This window comes from Sceloporus occidentalis, unplaced genomic scaffold (assembly GCF_023333645.1).
Source record: "Sceloporus occidentalis isolate IW3139 unplaced genomic scaffold, rSceOcc1.0.p SCAF_73, whole genome shotgun sequence".
Lineage (NCBI taxonomy): Eukaryota > Metazoa > Chordata > Lepidosauria > Squamata > Phrynosomatidae > Sceloporus > Sceloporus occidentalis.
This window is the reverse complement of record NW_028317053.1, coordinates 573,223-599,343: the sequence shown is the minus strand read 5'-3', so window position 1 is coordinate 599,343 and position 26,121 is coordinate 573,223. Positions and strand designations below refer to the sequence as shown.

General features: G+C 38.5%; 1 protein-coding gene across 1 annotated transcript in view; it reads right to left on the bottom strand.

The window, feature by feature from the left end:
• Positions 1–26,121, bottom strand: part of LOC149286005 (proprotein convertase subtilisin/kexin type 5-like) — a 352,398-nt gene that overhangs the window by 21,507 nt on the left and 304,770 nt on the right. The window contains exons 25-28 of the mRNA XM_089494526.1: positions 14,439–14,481; positions 12,686–12,828; positions 10,343–10,543; positions 359–442 (exon numbers count right to left, since the gene is read on the bottom strand). Coding sequence (XP_089350652.1) covers positions 359–442; positions 10,343–10,543; positions 12,686–12,828; positions 14,439–14,481 — 471 coding nt within the window. The remainder of the gene's footprint in view (positions 1–358; positions 443–10,342; positions 10,544–12,685; positions 12,829–14,438; positions 14,482–26,121) is intronic.

Sequence of the window (26,121 nt, the reverse complement as noted above, 5' to 3'; positions counted from 1 at the left end):
GAAAAATCAAATTACACTCTGTGCTCCCATCCAATTACTTGTAACAGCCTGCATGGCATTTTAGAAATTGAGCTTTTCCAGATACTAACAAGAGAGGACTTGGTATACATCAACAAATGAAGAAGAAAAGAGAGAATTATGATAATTTCCTATTAAATGTAATCTAAAATAAAATAAAAGCTATTTTTGTGGGACCCTTATATTCCCTTCACATATAATACTAGTCTTTTAAGAACAGAAAGTTTTCAAATACTTGTTGAAAAACATATTACTCAGAGTTTTCTTAAAGGAATACTGTATACAGTATACCAAATCTTCTCAATGATGTCATAATGCTGAAGAAGCTAAATGCCAATACCTCTGCGGCAGGATGTGCATGTATTAGCAGTTTTTTCACAGGTTGTGCATGCAGAATTACATGGACGAAATCGGCTACCTGTTGCTAAGAGTGATAGAGAGAGAGAGGAGCAATTAGTTAATTATCTATTCATTTTTTCCTTTATTTTATTGCATATGCATCTTACCTTTTTTCTAATAATGGGACTCAAGTCAGCTGTATGGTATACCTGTTTATATGCGCAAAATCCAGGAAAAGACTGCATAGCTAATGCATAAATGTACATAAATATGAATGACACTTCTGACACCTTGATTGTGTGATTTTGACAGATAATATTGCATAATATGAATCAGATCAAGTATGAAAAGTGACTGCTAGCTGACAAGTTGCACATGCAAGAAAGCATCTATTTGGCATTTTGTTAGTAGCTTGTTTAGATTATTTTCCACAACTGGCATCCTGATTTTAAAATGTGCACCAGTATATGAGCACATCCTGCACATTATAAAAAGCTGATCATGACACTTGATGATTATGATTCTGTTTTGGGAGGATGTGTGAGCTTTGACAGTATGACTGGGTTAATTGGCCACTGTATCTCCCCAATGTGCATCATCTTGCAATTTCTCAGCTATGTAACTTGGAAGTAGTCTTCTTTTAAACTGTCTGGAGGGCATCTCATAACTGCCCCCTCTTTGATGAAGGCAACTGATGGATCTAGGTCTGCTCACATTCCTGGCATAGTACTGTAGTATGAGATTGTGATGGCATGGCAATATGAGCTTCACAGACAGCACATTTCCTATTGTTTCTGTATTTCCCAAAACATACCATAAGCTAGCACAAAGAAAGCTGATACTCAGTTTTAATACTCTGAAAAGACCTCTGATGCGCATAGTTTCCAGCTGCAAGATTGCTAGTGTTGTAGTACTTCAGAGCCTCCACAAGAGGGGAATATGTACTAGGAATTGAGGCACGTTTATGGTGCATAAAATGTCTTCCAGCCAGCCAACTGTCAGATGTTATGTGTTTCTGTTCAGAAGACATTACCTATATCTTAGACTGCACAGCAACAAAATTCAGAGGGAACAGTATATTCATCTCTGCCACAGGGAAGATTTGAAAACTTTTAATTTCATTGGGAAACGGATGGGAGACATGCTACCTCTCGTGTATACCCACATATGAAAACTGAACATTTTGATATGATGTGAAGCTCATCTAGTAGAATGTTAGGCATTTTGATGTAACCAAATATGCATTACCTTTACATAGCATTATCTGCTATTGATTCTAGCTGGAATCTCCTTGCAATGTGTCAGCACTCAAAAAACAGGTACTACCCCCTCAATTCTATTTGTAGCTCCATATGATTTATTTCCGAATAGCAATTGAACAGCATTTACTATTGCAGGTACGTGTAAATCTCAGAATTACTGTATATGTGTAGGAATGTCATTAACATCATACCTGTCAGCTAGCAAGATAGGCTAACCATTTTGCTAACCAAACTTCAATAGTTAGTCTGAACTGGAGTAGATGCTGAGTCAAAGAAACTTGATCAGTCAACACTTAGGTCAGTTTCATTGATTAGTCTACTTTAATTGGGACTAACAACTGGATTTATGTCATCAGTTTACCTAATAACTTACATGCACAACCCAATATATCCATACTACTCCTCTGTTACAACAGCTCCACTGGCTGCCACTTTGTTTCCGGGCACAATTCAAAGTGCTGGTGATGACCTATAAAGCCCTCTATAGCTCAGGTAGAGCCTATTTGGCAGACTTTGGCCCAGTATAGACTGGCACTTTGTGCCGACCTGTGGGCAGAGTCAGGGCACAGTGTCCTGATGCTGGATTCCCTCACTCTGCCTCCAGAGCATCATGATGCCATCTACCATTCCAGACAGCACACGGCATCATGGCACGACTCTGGTGCTGCATCCAGATGATGCAGCACAGAAGGGGCGCCATACACCTTCATAGTCCAATAGAATTAAGAATTTTCCTTTTGCAGTGCATAATTAAATATTTTAAAGTGGCTCTTCATATTAGATAGTTTCTTTTGTTTTTTGCATCTTAACTGCAAATAAATAGAATGGTTGCAGAAAAAGTTTTCTTCAGTGTTATGTTTCAGGGTTAGTTTCTGAAAAATGAAACTATTTTCCTTTCAGAAGCAAACCTTTTTATAAAGCGAGGAACAATAAAGAAAATGTACCAGCTTGCAACACTGCAGCAGTGTACACATGACTTAAGAAGGTAACCTATTGGGTTAGGATAGTAAGTAAATGAATGTGGTCTGAATGTACCATCTTTACAACTAGAGGAAAGGGCTATTTATTTGTTGGACTTCATTCTATTTATGGCTTCAAAAAGCAACAACAATACCCATTGATATAGCCACAACTACAAATGCACAAAATATAACAATATATCAAAGAAATAATTATATTTATACAATAAGGTATAGTGGCAACAATATATATTGTTTTCTCATACACGAAATATAAGAACATACTTAGACTTATGAGAATTATAAATCTGAGGCCACCATAGAGTAGATGAGAAGTAAATCATATTCTCAAATGATTACTATTTTTTAGTCTAGTTATCATTCTGACAGCCAGAACATTAATTTAACGAATGAATGCTTAAAATACATGCAAACAACTCCAGAGGGGATGAAGCAGAATATATGTAGAGAGAGGCTTCACCAGACTCTAGACTTGTAAAAACTAGAAATGTTGTTTTAAAAGGTTTACCACTACTACCCCTTGATTCTAAATCACTTCTTGCAGAATTTTCATTTTCTACATAGATTACAAAATCAATGAGACGAAAGATGTTGTGATTTATCAATTGACTTCAGAGAGGCCTAAAATCAGTTGACTTCAGAAGAGAAGCTTAATATACAATAATCTGACTCAAAGAGGAATGGGCAAAACTGACATTTATAGTACAGAATGTTTTTGCAGTTTCAGAAATAAATTGGCTTGGGACAAGATCGAGAATCTAGCAGACTCCAATAAATGTTCTCTACCAACTTGGAGTTTGTAACTGCTCACAAACTGGAGCTTAGAAACTTTGGACTTCTGAAGGCCCAGACAACCTGTTGCCAGAGAGATCCTGGAGGTGGCTGTCTAAAATGTCACTTTTCCAAGTACTATCCCAACTGGTTAATTTTTGTTGTGTATTAGCAGAGGTATTCTCTGTGGTACCATATACATTTATATCATCAGCTCTCCTTCATGCTGAAGGCATTAGGTTTGCATGGCACAATTTAACAAGGGAATGCTCTCTAAAGGCCATAGCTCACCAGAATAATGTCCAATCTCTCTCTCTCTGACACCCCCCCCCCCCCCCGGTTCAGCTTTAGTCCTGGAATCTGCAGGGGAAAAGCTTCTGTCTGAAATCTTGGAGAACTGCTGCCATACAATAGTAACTTAGACTAATCAAAGATCTCACTCAGTACGATGTATATATCTAGGCGATGTGGGACATGCCTCTGACTTTGTGTTCCATGTCTTTCCAATCTTCAGTGTGAATGCATGTTAGTGTTTACATGATGCCAGGATTACACAAGGGAATTTAACTGAGTTTTTAGATGTTACTGACCACATGAGAATTCCCGTGAGTTGAGGGTTAGCGTCAGGTTTGTGGTTAGTGTTAGCACTGGCGTATTATCTTTCTGTATTGCATTAACCCAGTGAGAATTCCAGTGTCTCATGAATGAACCTTGCCTACTGACAACCAGAGCAGATCCCATCTGCTTTACTGCATCACAGTACATCCAAAAACATCATGGCACATATTTTGCCCCATTTCATTATATTGACTGGGCTAAAAGCATGTTCCAGTGGCAAAAAATCAATTGGGATATAGATTCCCAATAGGGAATGGGCCAATTTCATTCCAGGTCAGAATACTGTGGCCAGTTCAGGGCACCACAGTTAAAAAGAATATTGACATGCTGGAACTTGTTCAGAGGAGAGTAGCCAAGATGGTAAAAAGTCTGGAAACCAAGCCCTGTGAGGAAGAATTTAGCTTGGAGAAAAGAAGACTGAAATATTCATCTTTAAAGAATGAGGGAATATCAAGTAGAGCAGGGCATCTCAATTTTGGAATCTCCAGACATTTTGGACTTCAGTAGCAGGAGATCAGTGTTTGAGAACCATTTGTGCAGAATATAGGGAAAATTTGTTTCCTGCCTCTTCAGAGATTGAAACATTCGATTCAGCTTGCAAGGAAAATGATTCAACTTAAACACTTGGTAGAACTTGTTGATTGTAAGAACTGTTTGGCAGTGAAATGGTGGTGGACCCTCCTTCATTGGATGTCTTTAAATTGAGTTTGGAGTGGTTTGGAGAGTGGTTTAGTTCTGTATTCCTGCATGGCTGGGGACTGGCCCTTATAGTCCCTTCTAACTCTATGATTCTATGATGATATGACATTTGCTGTTCTGGCTAAATTTTTGTTTGGAAGTGGTTGAAATTTGATGAAAATGGGTAGAACTATCCAGGCAACACAATACTGCAGAATGCCTGCTTTGTAGGTTTATTCTTGTGTGGATTCTTTAACAATATAAAGAACTAAAATGTATTGTCCTGATGCATAAGAGTTAAAGTAAATATTGTGAAAGGAAATGTTAAGTGAAAAGGTAAATAACAAAACTGCTTTTAAAAGTTTTGATGGCACATCCGTTATTTTTTTTTAATTCAATGCAGTAAATCTGACATTTCAGAAAAGAATAACTGAAGTGAAATACTTCTTGACATTTTATTTAGATGAAAAAAAAAGTTTTTGAAACCAGCTGGAAAAATATATCCCTTTGAATTTTGGTAGAACATGTATTCTACTGAATTTATCTTCTCTTTTGCTGTCTTCCAAAAATTATTTTTGACCCTGTCATGACTTAAGAACATAAAAGACTAGTGATGCTGCATGTTACCCACCTGCAGTAATAAAACCCTTTCGTCTTATTAAGCATCTATTCTAGTTGAATTGCTGTGTGTTAACATACCCTTCACCAGTGTGTCTCCTGGCTCCAAAAATCATTTCATCATCTAGTACACAAGATAAAATACAGATGTTCTGAGCTTCACTTATTGGCCTATATATATAGATTTTAAATTGACCTCTCTCTCTCTCTCTCTCTCTCTCTATCTATCTATCTATCTACATTACATGTTTTTAAAAAGCCTAAAACCCAGACAAATTCATGCTTCTTTTTTCTTTCTCTATTACAGTATATTCACAGTTTATCCTAATTTGGGACTGGATTACTTAACTCCCCTCCACCTTCTCAATGAGTATGTAAAGTTGGAACACTATTAAAGAAAATAAACTAATTTGAAATGTGGTGCTGGAGAAGAGTTCTACGGATACCATGGACTGGTCTAAAGCCAAATGAGTGGGTCCTAGAACAAATGAAGCCTGAACTTTCCCTAGAAGCTAAGATGACTAAACCGAGACTGTTGTATTTTGGCTAAATCATGAGAAGACATGACTCACTAGAAAAGACAACAATGCTTGGTAAGGTAGAAGGCAATAAGAAAAGAGAGAGATGGCAATCCAGATGGATAGACTCAGTTGAGGAAACCCCCACCCTGAGTCTGTAAGACCTGAGTAGGGCTGTTGGTAATAGGGTGGCCTTCAAATCTCTCATGATCATGTCACCACAAATCAAAGTTGATTTGACAGATCATAGTTCACTTGACAGTTAACAACATATGCAATTGCATATATGCAGGCTGATTTGGAGGTCTTAGAGTAACTAGAATTTGTTACTATTAAGTATGAGAAGAAAGGGATTAATGACTTTATTTAGTTGTTAATAAGCTAAAAATCAAATTCAGATGCATTCACAATAGAAAGGGTAGAAAGTAACTGACTATTAAACTTATATTAAATGCCTGGGCTAAGAGCTTTACTAAAATTAAGTCAGAAAACCAATTAAGGATTTTAGTCCTCATGCTCATACTTTCTAGCACTTTGGAAAGAAGGAAACAAAAGCATGATTTCTTTAAAAAAAGAATCTCATCGACTGATTCCCATTTGGATCCCAGCAAAAGTCCAAGGGTGAAGAAGTTCAAAACTGAGTTCCCTGGGACAAATGAAGAGCCTCTGTGTGGTGTCTGGTATATAATTCAGAAGGACCACCTGGATGCAAAGAAGATCATCTGCTGCCATGCAACTTTTACAGCTATTTGGATTAAAAATTTTAAAACTTGGAGTTAATTAATTTTAATCATATTCAAATTAAGAACTAAAATGAGTGAGATAGATTTTATGACTTAAGCAATAATTTGCCTACTGTGGTCCGGTACAGACTGGTGCTACGCACCGGCATTTGCATGTTCCCAAGCCCTACCACACGCTGCTGGCACCATCATGGTTCACCCCTGTCCACACAGGGGCCGCCATGATGACGTACACACAGAGCAGCATCCAAACGGTGCCATGCCGCATTTACATCATCGGTGCGTGTGAGGACGGCAATGGCTCCCCCCACACACCCTAAAAACCCCCACCGGGAGTGGGTTCTTTTTAGGGCTGCCAGAGGCTGTGCCATTTGGTTGTTGCAGCCTCTGTTGGGGCTAGAAAGGGACAGCGTCTCGCCGCCCCTTTCTCCCTGTCTGTTCAGCCCTTGTGTGAGACTAACAAAAACCAAGAAGTCATGTAAAGATCCAAGCAAACTAGGCTCTAGGTAAAGAATCAACTAGGGAACGTGAAATTGGTTAGTGCTTTAGCACTGTCTTTCATTTAATGAATTAATAACTCAACTAATAACTTAATCCTGCAGTTAAGTGGAAGCTAAAAATGTCAACCTTTTGTTTCTAAAAAAAAATCATTTTTTAAAATAAATCACTTTTGTTAAAAGATAAATGTAATCAAGTTTCCCCTTTAACATAAAAAAAATCCAATTTAATTGACAACACAATTAATTTTGATAGTTTGTTCCTAACTCTGGTTAGAAGAAGGTGTGCCGAATCATAGTATCTGACATTTGCATGCCGTATGAGCTGATCAATACTGATAGAAGAACTAAGTTGGCAAAGGTGTAACCTCCTGTACTTGGAATGTTCCCCATTTTTAAAACATCTTCAGCTGAGTATAAACATTTCCTATTTATAATGCTATGCATGCTTAGGAAAGTCCAGCCTAACTTGTGTGCTGGAATATGCATTCCATTGTTAGTTAACAATAATTCAAAAGTCTTAGGGTTTTGGGTTTTATAAAATAGAAGTTCTCTTTGATGTATTGTTGGTATATGACATGAGATAAATTATCTAAAATGTGCAGAGGTGATTGTTGGAAGTGTGAACAACAAGAAGGGACATTTAATCATATGTGGTGGACTTGTGACAAGGCAAAATAGTTCTTACTACAGCTGTCAGCACTGATTATGGAAAAATCATTAGAAACATTTTTAAAGGATTGGAAATCATAGATAGACTTTTTTCAGAAAATGATTTGGTAGTTGTGAGATTTGACAATTAAAATGTTTACTTTCCAGAGGAAGAGTATGATTTGGACAGTATGATGAGAGGTGTATCAGTATTATTTGCAGTTATAAGCACAGAAAAGAAAGTTGGAAAAAATTTTCTTAGCATTTTATATTAGTTACATCTTTATATAATCTGTTTGTTTTCTCTTTCTTTCTTTCGTTCTTTCTTTCTTAAATCTTTTATTAAGCATTTTCCTTTTTTGTTCTTCTGTTATTCTATTTGAAATATATGTAATTTTTACTATACTCCAAAAACCTTAATACAAATATTTTTTTAAAAAAAGTCTTACATTGCTTCTGGACAATGCTCAGGCTTGGGTTTCGGTGAACCTCCAAGGAAAGGGGCAGCCAAAACTGTGGGGCAGCCACCGAGAACACCTCTTTAAGTGCCCTTTCCACCCGGATTTGGTGCATGGATGGTACTTTCAAGAGATCGTTCTCGGCTGGCTGTAAGGATTGCGATTGGACATAAGGCAAGAGGTGGTTTTTCAGGTATGCAGAGCTCAAGCCATTTGAGTTGTGCAGCTTCAATCTCTCTATCAGTAAAATATGATTGAGAACAGTTATTCATCTTTATAAGACAGAACCTCAAAAAGGCAAAATTATTATGTATTAAGATTTATACTTAGTTTGTACACATTGGCTAAAAACTGATCAAAATCATGCTAATATTAATTATTACATTTCAGCTATGTAGGTATTGCTAACTACAAGAAAATCTGGAATTTGCACAGGTCAGTCAGACTGATTTTTAACAACCCAACATTTCATCTGAAACTCTCCACTTTGTTTAGACTACTTTGAAACTTGCTGCTATTTAAACTCCTCATTTTGATCTATGCTGAACTCAACCAATGAAAGCAAATGTACAGCCAGCCCTTTCCTTATATGGGGAGTCTGTTCTGGACCCCCCCTCCACCATGCAAGGGGGAAAACGCATATGCTTACGCCCCATTGAAAGCAATGGGGTGCGTGCACGCAGCATGGTACAGCAGACGTGAGACGGATGCATGTGCCATTAATTTAATTGTAGCACAGCTTCAGCATATGCTGAAAGCAATGTAAATGATGCCTGTGTACAGTGTGGGCTTACTGTATTACATCAGTTAATTGTGGTATAGGGAGAATATGGCTCTCAGATAGATGTGAGTTTCATGCTTCAATTTTACATACAGAACTCCTCGATTTATCCTAAACTGGAATTTTTTAAAAAAATATCAAAGCAAAAGGTAGCTTATATGTGTGAGTGTGTGTCTCTGTGTGTGTAGGTTAGCAAACCACAGAGCCCAGTCTTGATACAGTCTTGATCAGGAATGTAATTCTCTTTAAGACTCAATACCAGTAATCATATTCCAAAAAAAAGGGGGAGTTAAAGTTTATGTATACAATAATTCCACATGAAGTAGTGAGCCTCTGTATATGACACTAATTACTTAAATGTAGTTCTTCATTATGTTCCTCACTGAAGATAGTAATGAGTAATTTTACCAATTTTACCAAGAAAGTATTTGAAAACTGCAGTTTTTGAAGCCTATTTGCAATATAGGACACAAGCCTATTTGCAACCAGGACACAATCACAGACTCCCTGGGAATGCTTGTTTAGGGAAGCGTTCCCAGGGAGTCTGTGATTGTGTCCTGGTTGTTCAGACACTTGACTCAATAGTGGATATTGCTGTTTTAACTTGTTTTATATGATGTTTTTAATTTGTTGCTTTAACTTTTAGATTGTACGCCATAGGCAGGCTTTTATATTCTTGATTTTACTTGGTTTTGTACAGCGCCGTGTAGATTTATGGCGCTTTATAAATAAAGTTAATAATAATAATAATAATAACAATAATATGGGATTTAGTCTGTGCAAAATTCACACGGGGGTGTTTTGCACAGAAAGCAGCATTTCTGTGCAGAATATTATATTCTGTGCAGAAACAGCTGTTTCCTATGTAAATCAATAATGAGTTAATTTTGCACAAAATAAGTCTTAAATTACAACATTTTCTCCACAGGAAACAGTTTTTTCTGGGCATAAAATAATATTTTTGTTTAGAAATATTTCTGTGTAGAAAATCCTATTTTCTGCAGACTCAAACCATGTGCAATTTTTCTTCCAAATAGGTTCTGAACTGTGAAGTTTGTCAGTCCAAGATTTGTGCTGTAAAGGTTTACTGACACTTGAAAAACTTGGAGTTTTTTTTACCAGTTTTATCTACAGTGTTCCCCACATTTGGGACATTGTGAATATAATGGTATGCTGCTTGCAGATCCAGCTACCCATATTCAGGCACAGGTTTGATGCTTGTGAACAGGCATTGGGGCCAGGAGTTGTCCAGGACCACCATGATTACTGATGGTCCTGTGTAAACTGAAAAAAACCTACATTTCTATAAATAAAATAAGTAAAATCCATATGGAAAGTTTGGAAAAGAGTGGTTTGCTTACTGTCATAATGGTTGCTAGCAAATTAAAATGAAGAACTGTGACAACATACCATTCCAGAATTTCCCATTTACTTGCTTGCTTTTGGTTTTCTCACACTTTCCATGGAATAGCTGTAAAATTCCTTTGCAGCTAGTGCAGTCATTGTAGCTCAGTCCTTTGCATGTTGCACAGGTCCTGTGGCATGGTTCACATTCCTCTGTGACCTCATCACTGTAAAAGCCAGCTCCACAATCACTCACACATTTCCCATCTAGGACATAAATACAATGCCTTTATGTCATAATTCTACCAGTTCCAGTGAATACTGTTAGAGAAATGAAAAACAGTGCATTGTGTGTACTTATTCATAACTGGTGACCCTCTGTATGGAATGTGTTCACTAAGTATGCATTTGCAGTGTTGACTTATTCAGTAGTAGATGCAAAATATTCTGAAGAAAATAGGACTACCCTCTTAGTCCCAGGACAATTTATATTTGCATAAGCTTCTCTAAAGGACATGCATATATGCATAGCCTTCAAAACTATGTCTAGAGAGGCTTACTAAAGTGTAAACAGAGTTCAAGGCAGAGCTACAGGTCTGATAATAATTTCTAGCATAACCAATTAGAAATGAGCTCCTTTATAGTAAGTTCCTAAGACATCAGCCAGTCTGGTTGTCTGTTGCAGTTTGGTGTGTAGGAATAATTAGTTCAAAAACTGTGAATCAAAGCCATAAAATCACTTTCTTATTACACACAAAAACAAATTTGTTTCGTCTCTGACCACACTAAATCCAGTTTGAATAAAATGAGAAGTGACAGATAACTTGTGATAAGTCATCAGAGTATATACATCCTGGTTTTGTAAAGAGTTCAGAGTTTATTCAGTAAGGTTTCACTGGCTTTGCTTGTGTGTGTGATATACCTGCAGTTTGCAGCCATTCCCAGAAACATGTGAGGACAGGAGAAGCACAGCCTGAGGTGTGTAGCCTGGAGTCCTCCTTCAGGCTATGTCACCCATTCCAGTCCTTTAATGGAAAAAGTCATAGTGTAGCCAAATTTGGGTCTTGACTATGCCATATTCTTGAAAGAAGGAGAGATGGGCAGAGCCAGTAAGGCCAGAGTTTGTGTCTTTGCCTCTTAATATTAGGAGCTTATCACATTGCTTGTTAAACTGGTTTACCTCTAGCCAGCTTAGATCTTAAATCGGGTGGCATCCTGATGTTATCAGTTGGATTTGGCCACCTAGTCTGCTGCCTGGTTGCATCCCAGATCCATCCCCATGTCCAGGAGGGGGCCATTTTCTTAAATCAGAAAACTCATGGATCTGAAAAGAGCTGGGAGGAGCCCTCCTGGAAGGGGGGATAGACCCGGAATGCACCCAGGTGGCAGATAGGCAGCCAAATCCATCTGATAACATCAGGATGCTGCCCAATTTAAGATTTAAACTGGCTAGAAGTAAGCCGGTTTTACAAGTGATGCAATAAGCTCCTTAGTGACACTAGTGGCATGGCCTCTCTCACATCATTCTGTTTGTATGGGGATTTGGGGTAGGGGATTTATAGGTTGTTTTGTTCAAGGACCACTGTCCTGTGGTCTGGGATGGAATGAAATATTCTGCAACAGTTTTTTGTGTATTCCCATTCCTAATATCTATTTATCCTCTGGCTTGTTTGCCTAATACAGAGTAGACTTTTCCAACATACTTAATGGAATGTATACTTATCCAGTATAAAGAATATAAAGAAAAGGGCATGATGGTTAAGTGGTTAAGATGCTAATTCTGAAGATCAGAAGGTTGGCAGTTCAAGCCACAAGTGCCGCAAGATGGAGTGAGCTCCCATCACTAGTCCCAGCTTCTGCCAACGTAGTAGTTCAAAAACACGCAAATGCAAGTAGATAAATAGGTACCACTTTGATGGGAAGGGCACAGAGGTTTTGTGCAGTCATGTTGGTCACATGACCACCAGAGTCATCTTCAGACAACTCTGGCTCTTTGACTTAGTAACGGAAATTTGGACTGTTCCCTACAGTCAGTTACAACTAGACATTCATGTCAAGGGGAAACATTTACTTTTATAAAGAATATCCACGTCCTGGGAACATTTTTGTTTTGTATTTAAAAGCAATTAAACAAAGATCCCATCACTTCCTGTTTTGAGCCCAATGTAAGCATGTCTTGGTTCAAAGAAGTGCACATCTTTACTCATTTGCACAACATTAGCAGGGTTTTTTTGAGATGTTGAAAATGAAACACACTGGGTGATCTTGCTCTCAGCCTCAGAGGAAGGAAATGGCAAACCTCCTCTATACAAACCTTACCAAAGAAACCTCATGATGGGTTCACCATAGGGTCACCACAAGTCAGAAATAACTTAAAGGTATACAACAACAAACAACAAACTTGCTCACCTAAAAGGAAGAAACCTTCTTTACACCAGTAGCACTTGTATTTATCACAACTTCTGCAGTTTGGTTGACATTCTATGCAAAGGAGAGAGTTTTCATCATTGTAGGTATTCTGAGGACAACGTCTGTAGCACTGCTGGTTGTACCTGGAGGCAAAAGAAACAGTGTATTTTTGATGCCAGCATTCTTCTTTCTTAAGTTGGAAAGGAAGGATAATGATAGATGAAACTTAACTGAAAAGAGCGTATAATCCTCCCATGAGTATCCCACACATAAATGGTAAACGTTAACTATGAAATGCAGGCTGGCAACTTTAAGGCATGTTCATAAGCATGGTGCATTACTGACTTGCATTATAAGCATTAATATATTCACATATTTTTTCATTTGTTTATTATTTCTGATTCACATTACTACTATTTTTAACTATAACTCACATTATTACTGTTTCATACAGCTATAACTCACATTATTATAACTTCCATTATCACTGTTTTTCACTATGGTGTATTTTTGCCATGCTTTCTCTCTTGAACTTAAATGGCTCTATTTATCTTTTGTCTGTCTGTCTAATAATTATCTATCCATCTGTCCATTCATCCATCCATAAATCTATTCTTCTTTATGCTCTACCATTCTATCCCAAAATGGCACTCAAATCAGCAAATGGAATTCACATAATCCTTTTAATTAGCTCTCCCAAACAAAGTTTGGGAAGTCTTCCAGACTCCATTTTAGAGATTTTTGACCAGTAGTTGAAGGTTTTTATCATAACTTGACCTTGAGTTCAATGGACTCCAAGTTCTGCTCTGACTGCTTTTGCTGGGGTGTTCTTATCAGTTCCAAGAACCTTCCTTAGAAAACAGTTTGGTGCCTGCTCCAAAGGGGGAGCTTTCAAATAGCCCCATAATTCTGCACCATAAAATAGAATGGGCAAGATTTTAGCTCTATAGACTTTAAGGATAGGGGATAAGCTTGTAGGATGACTGTAGCTTATTCACTTATAGAGCACATTAGAATTTGCTATAACTCTCTGGTTGTTTCTTCTAAAGCGGTTTGCCCATTTTCCTGTACTTGAGAATAATAATCCTAGATAAAGATACAAATTGACTTGTTCTATCGGATCACTTTTCAGGAACCAATTGTGTTTTTTACATCTTTTCCCAAATACCACCACCATAAACTTATCTTTGTTAATAACTAAAGAATTAAGAGAATAGTAATTGGTTAAGTTCTGTAATATCTGCCTTAAACCTACTTGCAATCTGGCGATCAAAACCATATCATCAGCATAAAGGAGAACATTGAGAAACAAATTACCTATTTTAGGAGTATGGACCGATGTTGAACATAGAAAACCAGGGATATCATTAACATATAAATTAAATAGAGTAGGAGCCAAAATGCATCCCTGTCTAACTCCTTTGTGCACATTAACTTTCTTGGACAATGCACCGCTGGCACCAATGCACACTTTCAAACAAGTGTCGGAATGTAGCGCTTTAAGCAAAGATAGGAGTTTTATTTTGGTATGTATTCTGATACTCGGATTTTGTATTTTGCAATTTGTATTGTGCATTTGTTGATACGGTCATCTGACTAATCAATAAACCTGTTGTTCTTGTACTTAGCTCTCTGATCATTCTAGTTTTCCTTAAGAAGCACCGTTTTGTTTCAGAAAGAAGAGAAAGAGAAAGAGAGAGAGAGAGAGTTCATGATGGAAGGTGGGAGAAAGATAGGGGGTAGAGTGACTTACATGTAATAATTATGAATGCATGATGTGCAGGTTGTTGGATCATCTGGAATAAAAACAAACAACATTTTAGAAAAAAAATACAGTGCCAATCCAACTATATTCAGTTTGACAAAACTGACAAGGAGAAAATCAGAAATGATCAAGTAAAAAGAGAAAGTTATGATATAATGACAATGTTTGTGATAAGTGGCAGGATCCAGTGGTGGAGTTCTGCTGGAAGGACAATGGATTCCAGAAAAATGGTGCACTCCACAAAACCAGCTCCAGAGGGCTTAGAAATCTTCCAGGCATGATTTTTGAAAGACATAGATGGCTGCAGGTGAGAAGGGAACATGGGAACATTGAATTTAGCTCAGTGATGATGATGATGATGGCAATTTGTACAGCTTTAGTGAAAGATAGATTCTTTAATATTATTAATTCATGTTATTGTTGTTGTTGTTGTTGTTGTCATTCCTGAATCCAACAGAACTTCATTGATCTTTCTCCATAGCTTAGTTGATCAGGGGTGTGGGTGTGGATGCTGCTCCCTGGATTTTGAAATTATTGCTTTCCCGTCAACAAAGAAAGAGCACTCACACATTGGAGTTTATCACATGGGAGGAATTTCTCTTAATTTCAAATGAAAAGAAAGTGGGGCCAGAATTTCAGCGAATTCACATGAATTTGAATTGCATTCGAACTGATTTCCCATTGCCTGAAAATAGCTTGCCATTCCCCGAAATTGCATGCGATCACCTCTCATGCAATAACGTGAAACTCCATGATTACGTTTGGACTGACGTCCCATTGCCCGAAATTGTGTGTGGTAGTCTATCACGCAATAATGTGAAACCCCATGATTGCGTTCAGATTGCCATTGGATTATACTTCCAATTTCCCTTGTCTGATAAATTCCATGGATATTACTGAAGGAAAGGAGAAGTGAACACCTCTTTTTAATTCCCAGTGATCCTGCTTCTGAACCTGCTGTTTTCCTGTCACTAGTAATGTTGAAGAAAGAGCTGTGGCTATATTGAGGAACCAAAGAATCTTTCACCAGAGAACCCTAAATCTCAGCAGGTGGTGGGGGGTGAATGGGTGCATTGAATTAGTCCAGGTTTATGAGTTCAGAAGTGGAATACATATCATTTACTAGAATTTGCTGTAACATAACATTTCCTATTCCCTAAACATTATGCCAAATGCATTAGATATTTCACTGCTTTAAGGTCAGGCAGCTGGAGATTTAAGTTGAAATTATTAAAGAGCACTGAACCCTAGGTGAGAGAAAACTCTGAAAGGCATCATTTTCTCTGATCTAATCAGGGCTCTCTTGCTCCCTATGGAGCTCCCATAATTCTAACACACTGTATTCAGTATTCAGTCAGGAACCTGTTTTATTATATCATCTTTCCAAGTACGTTGACAGCCCTCTTTGAGATAAACCCAGCTATCTTGCTGAAAGCAATTCTTTAGAACTGTTACTACTTTAAAGTCTCCAAACTTAACCAGTTGGTTCTCTGAGGGAGTCAAATGCAGAAGTAGGTTTTGGTGTGTTACATTTCATGTTAGAGAAAATCCACGGCATATTCATCTGCAAACAAACAAACAAACAAACGGCAGCAGCACTGCAGGAGATGCTTTGGGCACCCATGTGTCAAGACTATTTCTTTTCATTTGAAAGGTATATTTCTAGTCAAATTGGGAAGTGCCTTCCTAATGGTCCAGCAAAGGATACTGCGTTGGAAACTGGTCTGGATTTAATAAGGCTTGCTGTTTGGCAGAGCAATTCTCACCATCTTGCATTTCCTTGTCTTGCATTCAAGGGTGGAGACCATGACTATTTTTGTGACCCCAGGGATAAAAAAAAAAGTAACCTCCCCTCCCCAGTTTTGACTCCAAAATTAACCCTAAGGGTGTACTGAGGGCATTTCCACCATGTTTGGTGGCCCCTCATCCCTCCTGGTGTCAACAAACTTTTTATAACATGGAGTTTTAAATGCCTTCCAGGGAGTGTGGAGGGCTTTCCTAACCATGTCTCAGGGGCCCATGAGCCAATTTAGGCCCAGGAGAGGTCTTCTTTTCTTTTTTCTTATGGAAAAAGGAATAAGAAGTGACTTCTACTCACTTTCTGTTGTTAAAAAAGATATTTATTGGGCCGCAAATGGCCCACAACTTGTTGAAAATGTCTCCATATCCCCTACTAGGTATTTCAGGGCATTTGGGGCCAAATGGTTTTTGTTTTGTTTTTTGAGGGAGCAGGTGCCGTGGAGAGGGGTTAGTCCTCCAAGGCTTCCTAGAGTGCTACTTTGACCACCTAGTCTTCCACAGTTGCCCACCAATGATTTCATTAGACAGGAAGGGGAAAACTCTTATGCTCTAGAAAACCATCTTTTCTTGCTAATTTTATGTTAAATGGTCATCTCTCTCTCTCTCTCTCTCTCTCTCTCTCTGTGTGTGTGTGTGTGTGTGTGTGTGTTAATGCATTTGCAGACTAACCAATGATTGGAATAGGATAACCTTTTTGCAGGATCAGAGATAAATTATCACATACAATTCAGGATCACTCCCTTTTTAATACTGAGAGAAGAACATACAACTTTCATCCAGACAGGGACTTTCTTGCGAGGAGGTTTAAACTTTTAAACTAGTTATTTAAAAATTCATTCCCAACCTTCCAGCCCCTTAGACATGTGATTTAAAAACCAAACAAACTAAACTTCCCTTGGCACCAGGAGATATTTAAAGTTAGCATACCTTGACTAGTCCTAATATGGCAGGGATAGTCCACATTAATCTGCTGTTGTTCCACTTTTTCAGCTTTTAAAATATTCCAGTTTTATTCTCGAACAGTCAGACAGGACTTAACCACCTTGTCAAAAGGGAAACCTTTACTTTTTCTTTTTACTTTATGCTCCTCTTCCTACTTACCCCTTTCTTTTCAGTTTACTCCAGTTGTTGCAAGCTGCGTTTAAAGCACAAAAAGAGTTTGAACTCACCCAACAGGGGGAGAAGAGAGGCATAGGTGAAGTTTTGCCCTCCTCAGTAGACTCAGGCAAAGCAAACCGCTCCAGCCTGTCCTATCTTGTATACTCTTTCTTATTAATATTTCTTGCCATCTTGATCACACTCTGATGTTCCTTGCCACATATATTGCAGTTTTCATTTGTAAAATGATGGAGGGTATGATACAATACCAATTGCTGCAAACTGATTTCAAAGTGCAAAAGCATTTAGAATCCCATTAACCTAGCAGTGGGGAAGGAGAGGATGGGGGCAGAGTATTGCTCTATCCAGGAGGCTCAAGCGAAAGCAAGCTCTCCTAGCATGTGTGTTGTTCTTCATTAATAAATTTTCCAACTTTCAACATCACACTCTGAAGTTGCTTGGTCACACATATCCCAGTTTTTCACTTGAAATGTTGGAGGGTATGAGTTAGTCCTTGTGTCACCTAGGCCTAACATATTCACAGCCACATAAAACATTTTTTCCTCTCTGCAGAAAGATGAATTTTCAGTTTCTAAGATATGGGAGCCAGGTTACAATCCTATGCACACATCCTGAGCTTGGACAAGTGACCTTTTTAAAATATATATTTTCTACACATATTTCACTTTTGCCTCTCCCTGCCTCAAGCCAGCATGATTTGAAATGTCATAACAGGAAACAAGAAACAACAGGAAACAAGAAAGAAAGAAAGAAAGAAAGAAAGAAAGAAAGAAAGAAGACTATTAGAGTAACCTTCCTTGATTTGGTGCCCTTTAGACATGCTGGACTACAATTCCAAACAACCCCAGACAATATTTCTAATCACCATGCCACATCCATTCTTTCTTATTTTCATTTCCTTATATGACACCTTGGGAGGTCAGCGACGGCAGGGTTCTTGGAGTTCTACTTTTTAAATTGGTAGAGTTTGGAAGTCAGTAAAACTACCTGTTTTTTGGAAATCAAACAGTTGATTATGAATATTTCTCCTCCTTCTAGGGAGTTTTCACATGTAAAGTTTAATTGTGCCTTTGAGACTACCTCATGATACAGTGTGCTGATGTAGAATAGAAATCAGGTAAGAAATTGAATCTCCATTGTAGCTAATGCTGGCTTTGCATTCTTGTGACATACCAGTTAGGAAATGAGTGGAAATACATGTAATTTTCTTTCCAGGTGTTGCAGCTATTCAACACCAGGGACAATTGTGTGGTTTGGAGTTTTATTTTGTGGTTTCATTTTTTTTCAGGAATTAAAACATTTCCCCCCAGTGAAAAATGGAACTGCCATTGTTCCTGTCATCAGCTCATAAACGTGATAGCAGTGTTCTTTAGATGGACCACAAGGTGTTTTTTAAAAATATATATTCTAAAGACATTTCTTTTCATTCAATTTCTTTTCCATCACTTTCTCTTTCCTTCTCAAAATACTTTCCAAGTTATTATATCTCACTTGCAAATATTTCTACACTAAATAAAATTTAACATGAAATATTATTTTATAGAAATGATTATGCTTACATTAGCAGCTTCAGAAGATAGACAATCAGATAAACATATTGACTGGGATCCTGTTTAGTGGCATATGCCAATATAATGCTAGTTCATGTCTTTTCTTGGTGAGGAATTCCTTCATGCAATAACCCCATTTCCTCATAATGATATAATAATATAATAATATAATAATAATAAAATGTATTTATATCCTGCCTCTCTACAAAAGCAATCGGGGCAGCCTCAAACTCAGCACAGCCATGTACTGGTAAGTGGAGACTGTGGGGTGGCTGAGAAACATCTGGTTATGTTCCTATAGCCAAATGCAAGAGGATGAAGGCATCCTTCTTGACCGAATATAACAAAACTATAGGAGCATCTATGAAGTCGTTTATAAAAGATCTTCATCAGTAATGAAGGAATATTTTCCAATTATCATTCACGGTATTTTCCAAATTCCAAGAAGCCCTCCCAGACTAAACTAACCACATTTGCTTTTCATTAATGTCCATTGTTACTGATGAAGATCTTTTCAAAACCATTTTATTGTCCAGAGGTAGTTATATGAAGCCTGGTTTACTTTTCTTCTTACTACTACAGCTTTTTGGCTAAGTTTGTTAGCATAATAATAGCTTGTCACTGAAGCCTGTTCTACTTTTCATCATAAATTACATTTACAGCCTTTCATGCAAGCTCTTACAGCTTCTTATACCAAATATTAAAGGACACGTGTCTTGAAGATTTGTTAAAAATTACTACAGCAGCCTTTCAACGTTTACAGCCTTTCAAGCAGACTCTTATGGATACTTTGTCCTATTAATGAAGGAATTATATTTTATGATATTACAGACTTTAATTTATATATTTATTTCATGTTTTTGTTTGCTGTCTGTGCATTAGTCTATATATTACATTCAGGTTTACCATATAATTGTCTGATATACAGTCGGCCCTTCTTATACACGGATTTTTTATACACGGATTTAAGCATACACGGTTTGAAAATGTTCCAAAAAAGTATAAATTTACTTTGATGTTCCATTTTTTATTAGGGACACCATTTTGCTATGTCATTATACTTAATGGGACTTGAGCATACACGGATTTTGTTATACACGGTGGATCTTGGAACCAAACCCCAGCGTATAACAAGGATCCACTGTATGCTATATTTGCTTCAGTTACAAGGTTTATTTATTGATTTTAGTTGTTACAAATGCTCTCATTTTGTGTATTATATTTATATTCAGTTCTTTATTGGGTATGACTATTTTCTATCCTCCTTAACTTTCTGGGGTCCTCCAAAGAACCTTGAGGATGATATTATCATAGTCACTATGATGGCTATAACATAATGCACATGGCTATAGGGCTTTAGACATATATAGGCATACTGCTATAGTCAAATGCTTGGCACCCCCACTTTCTATCAGCCAATAAATAGTTGTGTTGGAGGTAGGCAGCAAGAGACCTTAAGCATCATTTCTTGATGCAGGATTGCAGCCATGGGCAAGTTGGGCAAAACTGGATATGCTGTATCTCCTCTAAAGGCAGTGATAGATCAAAGTAAGGGTATTGAGAAGATCAGCTGGATAATTTCAAAATAACTTATAAGGATCTCTGTTATAAATTACTCAATGAGGTCTTTGCAGTGGAACAATCACAAGGTGATCCAAAGAGAGGATGCAAAAAAGGAACTATGTGGTGTACATTTTTTCACACTCGTTTCAGACACAGGTGTACTATTTGGTGTTGAACCCACTGCATCCTTCCTGAAACTCCATATTATCAACTGAAGGTGAAAATGGAAACCTTCATGCATTCAGCTATGTGGAAAAACCCCGTGCAGAGGTATGCTCTGTTTAAAAACCTCCAAAGAAAAAGACTCCACCACACTTTGATGGCAGCATATTCCACTGTGGAACATCTATTACTGTTACGAAGTTGTCTGAGGATGAGCAGAAGATGATGACATTTGGGCAATCTTTTAACACATGAGTACAAACATACAGACAGAGCTATTTTTCCTCAGAAAAGTACATATGCAAAATATAAAGGTTTTATATGCAACATTTCTGCTCATAGTAACTTAATTCATCATCTACATTCTAGTGCTTCAGGGTGACAATTTCTATTATTCCAATGGTTTTTTGGCAGTCTTAGCAGGTTGCCATCCATCTCCATCCCCACTCACAACTTTTGATATTTCTGGACTATTTTACAAAAAAAGATGAGCATCTGGCACTGCACCTGCCCAAGTGATGTGCTGGAAAAATCAACTGGAAAAGTTTATCACCTCTAAGTGTTTGATTTTTTTTCTTCTTTAGAGAAGATGAATCCTCAGTGAACAAAAATATTTCTTAGTCTATCCCCTGTAACAACAATCCTCTGAACCCTGAGGTGAAACATTCAGGCTTCAGTGCTTCTTAGGTAATTACAAAACCTATTTTATTATTGTTAGGCAAACTTTGCATATGGTTGCCAAGATTTTTTTAAAATTAGTGATGCATTCTTCTGTCTCTCTTATGCCAACATTGTCAATTCAACCAAGATGGCATAAGATGATACAGTTATTACAGAATAATGGCTTTTACAATCTCAACATGACCTTCTCCTTCTCCTTCTTTTCTACCACCACTGTACAGAGCTTGCTGAGAGTGATCCTCATATATCACATATACTTGTATACCCGTATATACTCGACTATAAGTTGACCCCAGTTGGTAAGAGGCTTCAGGGTAAATCCATCACCCTTTCCACTTTCTCCCCAGCTGGGCTGTCCCTGCAGAGGCAGTTCAGTTGGGAAGAGCCTTCGGGGTGTTGGATTGGGCTTCCCAGCCTCTTCTCAGCTGAGCTGTCTGCAGAGGCAGCCCAGCTGGGAAGAGACTCGGGAGGACTTACTGTACTGGCCCATGTGTAAGCCGAGCTATGTTTTTTGGGTCAATTTTTGACCTAAATTTCTTGACTTATAGATGAGCATATATAGTAATCTATCTGAAGTACCTTTTCTTGTGATTGCCTTTTCCATATTTTTCTCTGTGGTTCCCTCCTACCCACCTAATACTGTAATTCTAAAACCAAAGTGCCAGTGATGGATCACTGAGGATTTTATTGTTTATCTTCTCTGAGTTGTCTGAGTGTTCCACCTACACCTGAATGTGTGGTGTGCATTTATTTGATTATTATAAAGAAAATACTGACACCATGACTTTGACAAACACATTTCCTGTAACAGTACTTACAGAAAAAAAGCAATCAAAAGCATGTAATATCAGACGCAATATTATATTTAACAAATCTTGAGGTTTTAAAAATGTATTGCTAGGAGGGTGAACATCCAACTGGTTTGAATCCAGCTCCTTCCTCCCACTTACCCTTCAACTACAGAAACTCCCTGAGTGGAATTTTCCTTAAGGTGCACTGGCTGGCCAAAAATCTCATCAACTGATAATGCAAGTGAAGGGATAGATTTTATGCAATTCCTAGCAATTATGCTTTTCTTCAGAGTTGCAAAATGTTAAAATGCCCTCACCAGAAGTTCAAACTACTACGACAGTTCAATGTATGACTGCTATAGTACTACTGTACTATTTACTACTGCTCTACTGATGCAGGGTGGTGGTAGAGCTAAATGGTTTATAAGCTCTTTCTGCCCCTCTCTTTGGGCAACATTCCACTTGAAGATAAAGGAGGAGAGCACATAGCAAATTGGGTGGTGTTTTTTCTTGCTACTTCATAGTTTGAGTAGAGAGAGGGCTGGATCAGGTAACTGGCCAGCAGACTGCCATAACACACAGGCAATCCATCTGTGGAAATTTAGGCCAGGGGGTGTTGGGAGGAACAGATTTTCTGTGGGAAGCTTCCTAACACCTTACTTCGTTCCCAGCATCTGGCTTGTTAGGCCCAGTTCATCCCCACTATAGCTAAATGAGCCTGGCTTGCTACCTGGATCTTTCTAGCCTGCTAGACCCATTAAGTCTGAGCCCCAACATGTAATGAGGACTGAGAGATCCAGTAGGCCTGGCTCAGCTATTTGTAGGACAGGTAAGCCATGCTAGATCCCTTCCTAGACCTGACAGGCCCCTTAGGTACATTGTAGACCAGGTAGGCTCTGCTAGGCCCTTGGTTAGTCCAGATAAGTTACATTAGGACCATTGCAAATCTTTATCCGAATGAAGGGTTTAGGGAAGGCTTTTTTTTTTTTTGCCTATGGTGATCCTTCCTAAGATTCATGTTCAGTAATTGGATTGGAATGTGTTATTAGTGATACATTCATGCTTTACAAGTTATGTATGGTCAGGGGATCTAGGTCAGATCCTTGATTTTGTCATGCTAAATTTTCATCTCTTATCAAACACTAGTTTTGGACTGTTACCTTCAAGGACTTACAGTGCTTGGGTCAACAAATTTGGGACCCATTCATTTTGGATTGGTGCTGCTTCTACGGCTTTTGCCAGGGGCCTGGATGTGGGATCAATGCAGTGCATTGGTTGGTGGAGATCAGATATAGGAGACATATCTGACTTCTCATGTGTTGAGTTATATTGTGTTTATTAATGTTGTTGCCTTTTCTGGATTCTATTGTCTGGATTCTGTTGTCTCTTCCAGATTCTGGAGAGGCAGTCAGTGTGAGAGCTTTACCCTGTGACTTTGGGGTGTGGTAACTTTGCTTTTCAGTAGATGGCCAGATGGGAAACAACCAAGTAACACCCAGAGGAAAGCTGAGGAGGATGTCAAGGGGTGCATTCACACTCTTTTTTTTGTTTTGTTTGTCCTGAGGAGATGCGGATCACCATGCTTATGAATATCAGATTTGGTGTTCCCATTTTGTTTTGGGTTTGCAAATCTCTTTGAGTCATTGCAATGCCTCATTATTACAGAGCGATCTGAATAAATTAGGAAGCTTATTTACACCGCCAATGATGCAGATCTTTCAGGAAAAGTCAGGGGGGAAAATGGTATCAAATATCTCTGGTTAAGTAGGTTTTTTGCCAGCCCCCCCCGCCCCCCCCCCCCCCCAGTGCATCAAGTGCATTTGGGATATGCATGAACAACAAGGATTCAACCCGGATTCATCCTCAATTATTTTCATAGTGTAAATGGGGCCAAGGAGTGAGGCCTGCCTTAGCTGATCCCATATGAGGTTGCTCCCCCTCCTGCTCCTTTCCAAGTTCATTGCATTTTACATAGGTTCTAGGTTAAATAAAGTGCCTCTTAATTCAACCCAGTTATTTGTGTCTGGTCTCATTATTCCATCGTTGGTCAGCTAATAATTTTTCTACCACAGGATCAGGTGGAAAACTACATAACATAGTGTACACATTATTTTAAACTAGACCACTTGGACACCAGGATGTGTCCTGCTTGTCAGAGACCCTTCCCTGTTTCCAGACTTTCTTTCAGGAGTTGGCAAGCCACATTGGAGATATCTTCATTTATTTCCATTTGGACAACTTGCTGTTAATGCTGATTTTTTTTAAGTGAACTGTATATTCACTCCAATGAAGATTTCTCTGGGTCAACTTGTTCTCATTTAATATCAAGGCCATAGAACTTTCCAACATACTCCCTACAGACTTTCTGGGCACAAAAACAATAAAACTATCAGAATTAATTGAATTCTGCCTGCCTGTCTTTGAATATTTAGCTATATAACACAGAAAACTACTGAGAGTATAATAAAGGATGAAAGGACAACTAAAAGTTGGGGTTACCATTCATCTGAATCTTCAACCTTACCCTACCCATCTAAATTAGCTGACGACAATCAATGTCTACAGAAGATAGATCAAGCACAGGGGGCAAATTTCTTCCTCATGAACATTTTATGCCTTTAATAAACTTTTCAGATGGTGAATGTCAAAGATATAATTTGACCTTTACAAAACAACATAGTATAATCTCCTGTGGATTTTTCAAAGTTATGGGGAGAGGAGCAAGCATTAATAAAGTGAAAAACTTGATATCATATGAAATATTTGTGATCAGATAGTTTTTATTTTAACTGAAAGATTCTGCCATGGTAGAGTGGATTTGGACCAGGTTCATGGTGCATGTCTGAATGTTTTCTTTCCACACCATGTCTAGCTGGCCTAAACCCAAAAGATAAACTGGCTCACATTCCTGTACTCATTTTCATTCACATCCAAAATTTAGCTGGCTCAGAAAAAAAGGAAGCACTGGCAATAAATGGTTTCTTTCACTGCAACCAGTGGACATATAGTTCCTTCTCCTGGTTTTGTATGAAGATGAAACATTGGCACTCTCTAGCACTGTTGCCAGTCATCCTCGAAAGAAATCCCCTGATTTGGCTTCCAGGAATTCCTCCACAATTTCCAGGAGGGGGTGGGACTTCCAGGTCAGGGGGTGGGACTTTTGGGCCAGGGAGTCACAAAGCACTATGGGAAGGCTAAAGGGGGTGAGACTTCCAGGGTGGGAGGTAGGTTGGGCATTTCTTTTGGGTGGGAAGGTATTTTTGGGCCGTTTTTTGGGCAGGAAGGTATGTTTGGGTGGGAAGGTTAAATTCCCAGAAAATTCCCAGAAATTTGGCAACCCGGAAATTTCATGGAAAGGTTTAAAATTTCCCAGTTTCTGGGAAATTTCCCAGGAATTAGCAACACTGCTCTCTAGCTACTCCAGCGGAAAAAGTTTGGATCAGAGAGTGTTGTTGATAGGACACTTTGCTGTGATGTGCAGATAAGGAAAGCTCACTTCACATTCTTGAGTTTCTGGAATCAAAACAACTCTTAGAAATATTCTATAAGTAAAAAATGTCACTAGGGGCATGGAAAAATGCCATCTGCACTGAGTGGCACCCCCAAAAGAAGGCCCTCCTCCCATTGGGGGGATGAGATGGGACAAGCATATTCCTCCAAGCTCCTCCTTGAGGAGGAGGCTGCAAGTGCACCCCTCCAGGGTTCACTGGGTGGCAGCTTCCTGCTGAGGAGGAAGTGGCCACCTTGGCAAAGCCTGGAAGGGCAAGTGCACCCTTGCATGCCATGGCAGTTCCATCCTCAGGATGAGGCTGCTGTTGCTACAGAGAAGGAGAAGGGCAAACACATCCCTTTGTCCCCCCCTTAGTCCTCTCCAGCAGCCACCCTGCATCGGGTGACACTTGGGGTAGGGACACCACAGCTGTGAATGTTCCTTCTTGGGAGAGTTTATTCCTTACCAATCAGCACATTATGCCTCATGGAGTTCAGTGGAAGATAAAGTCATGC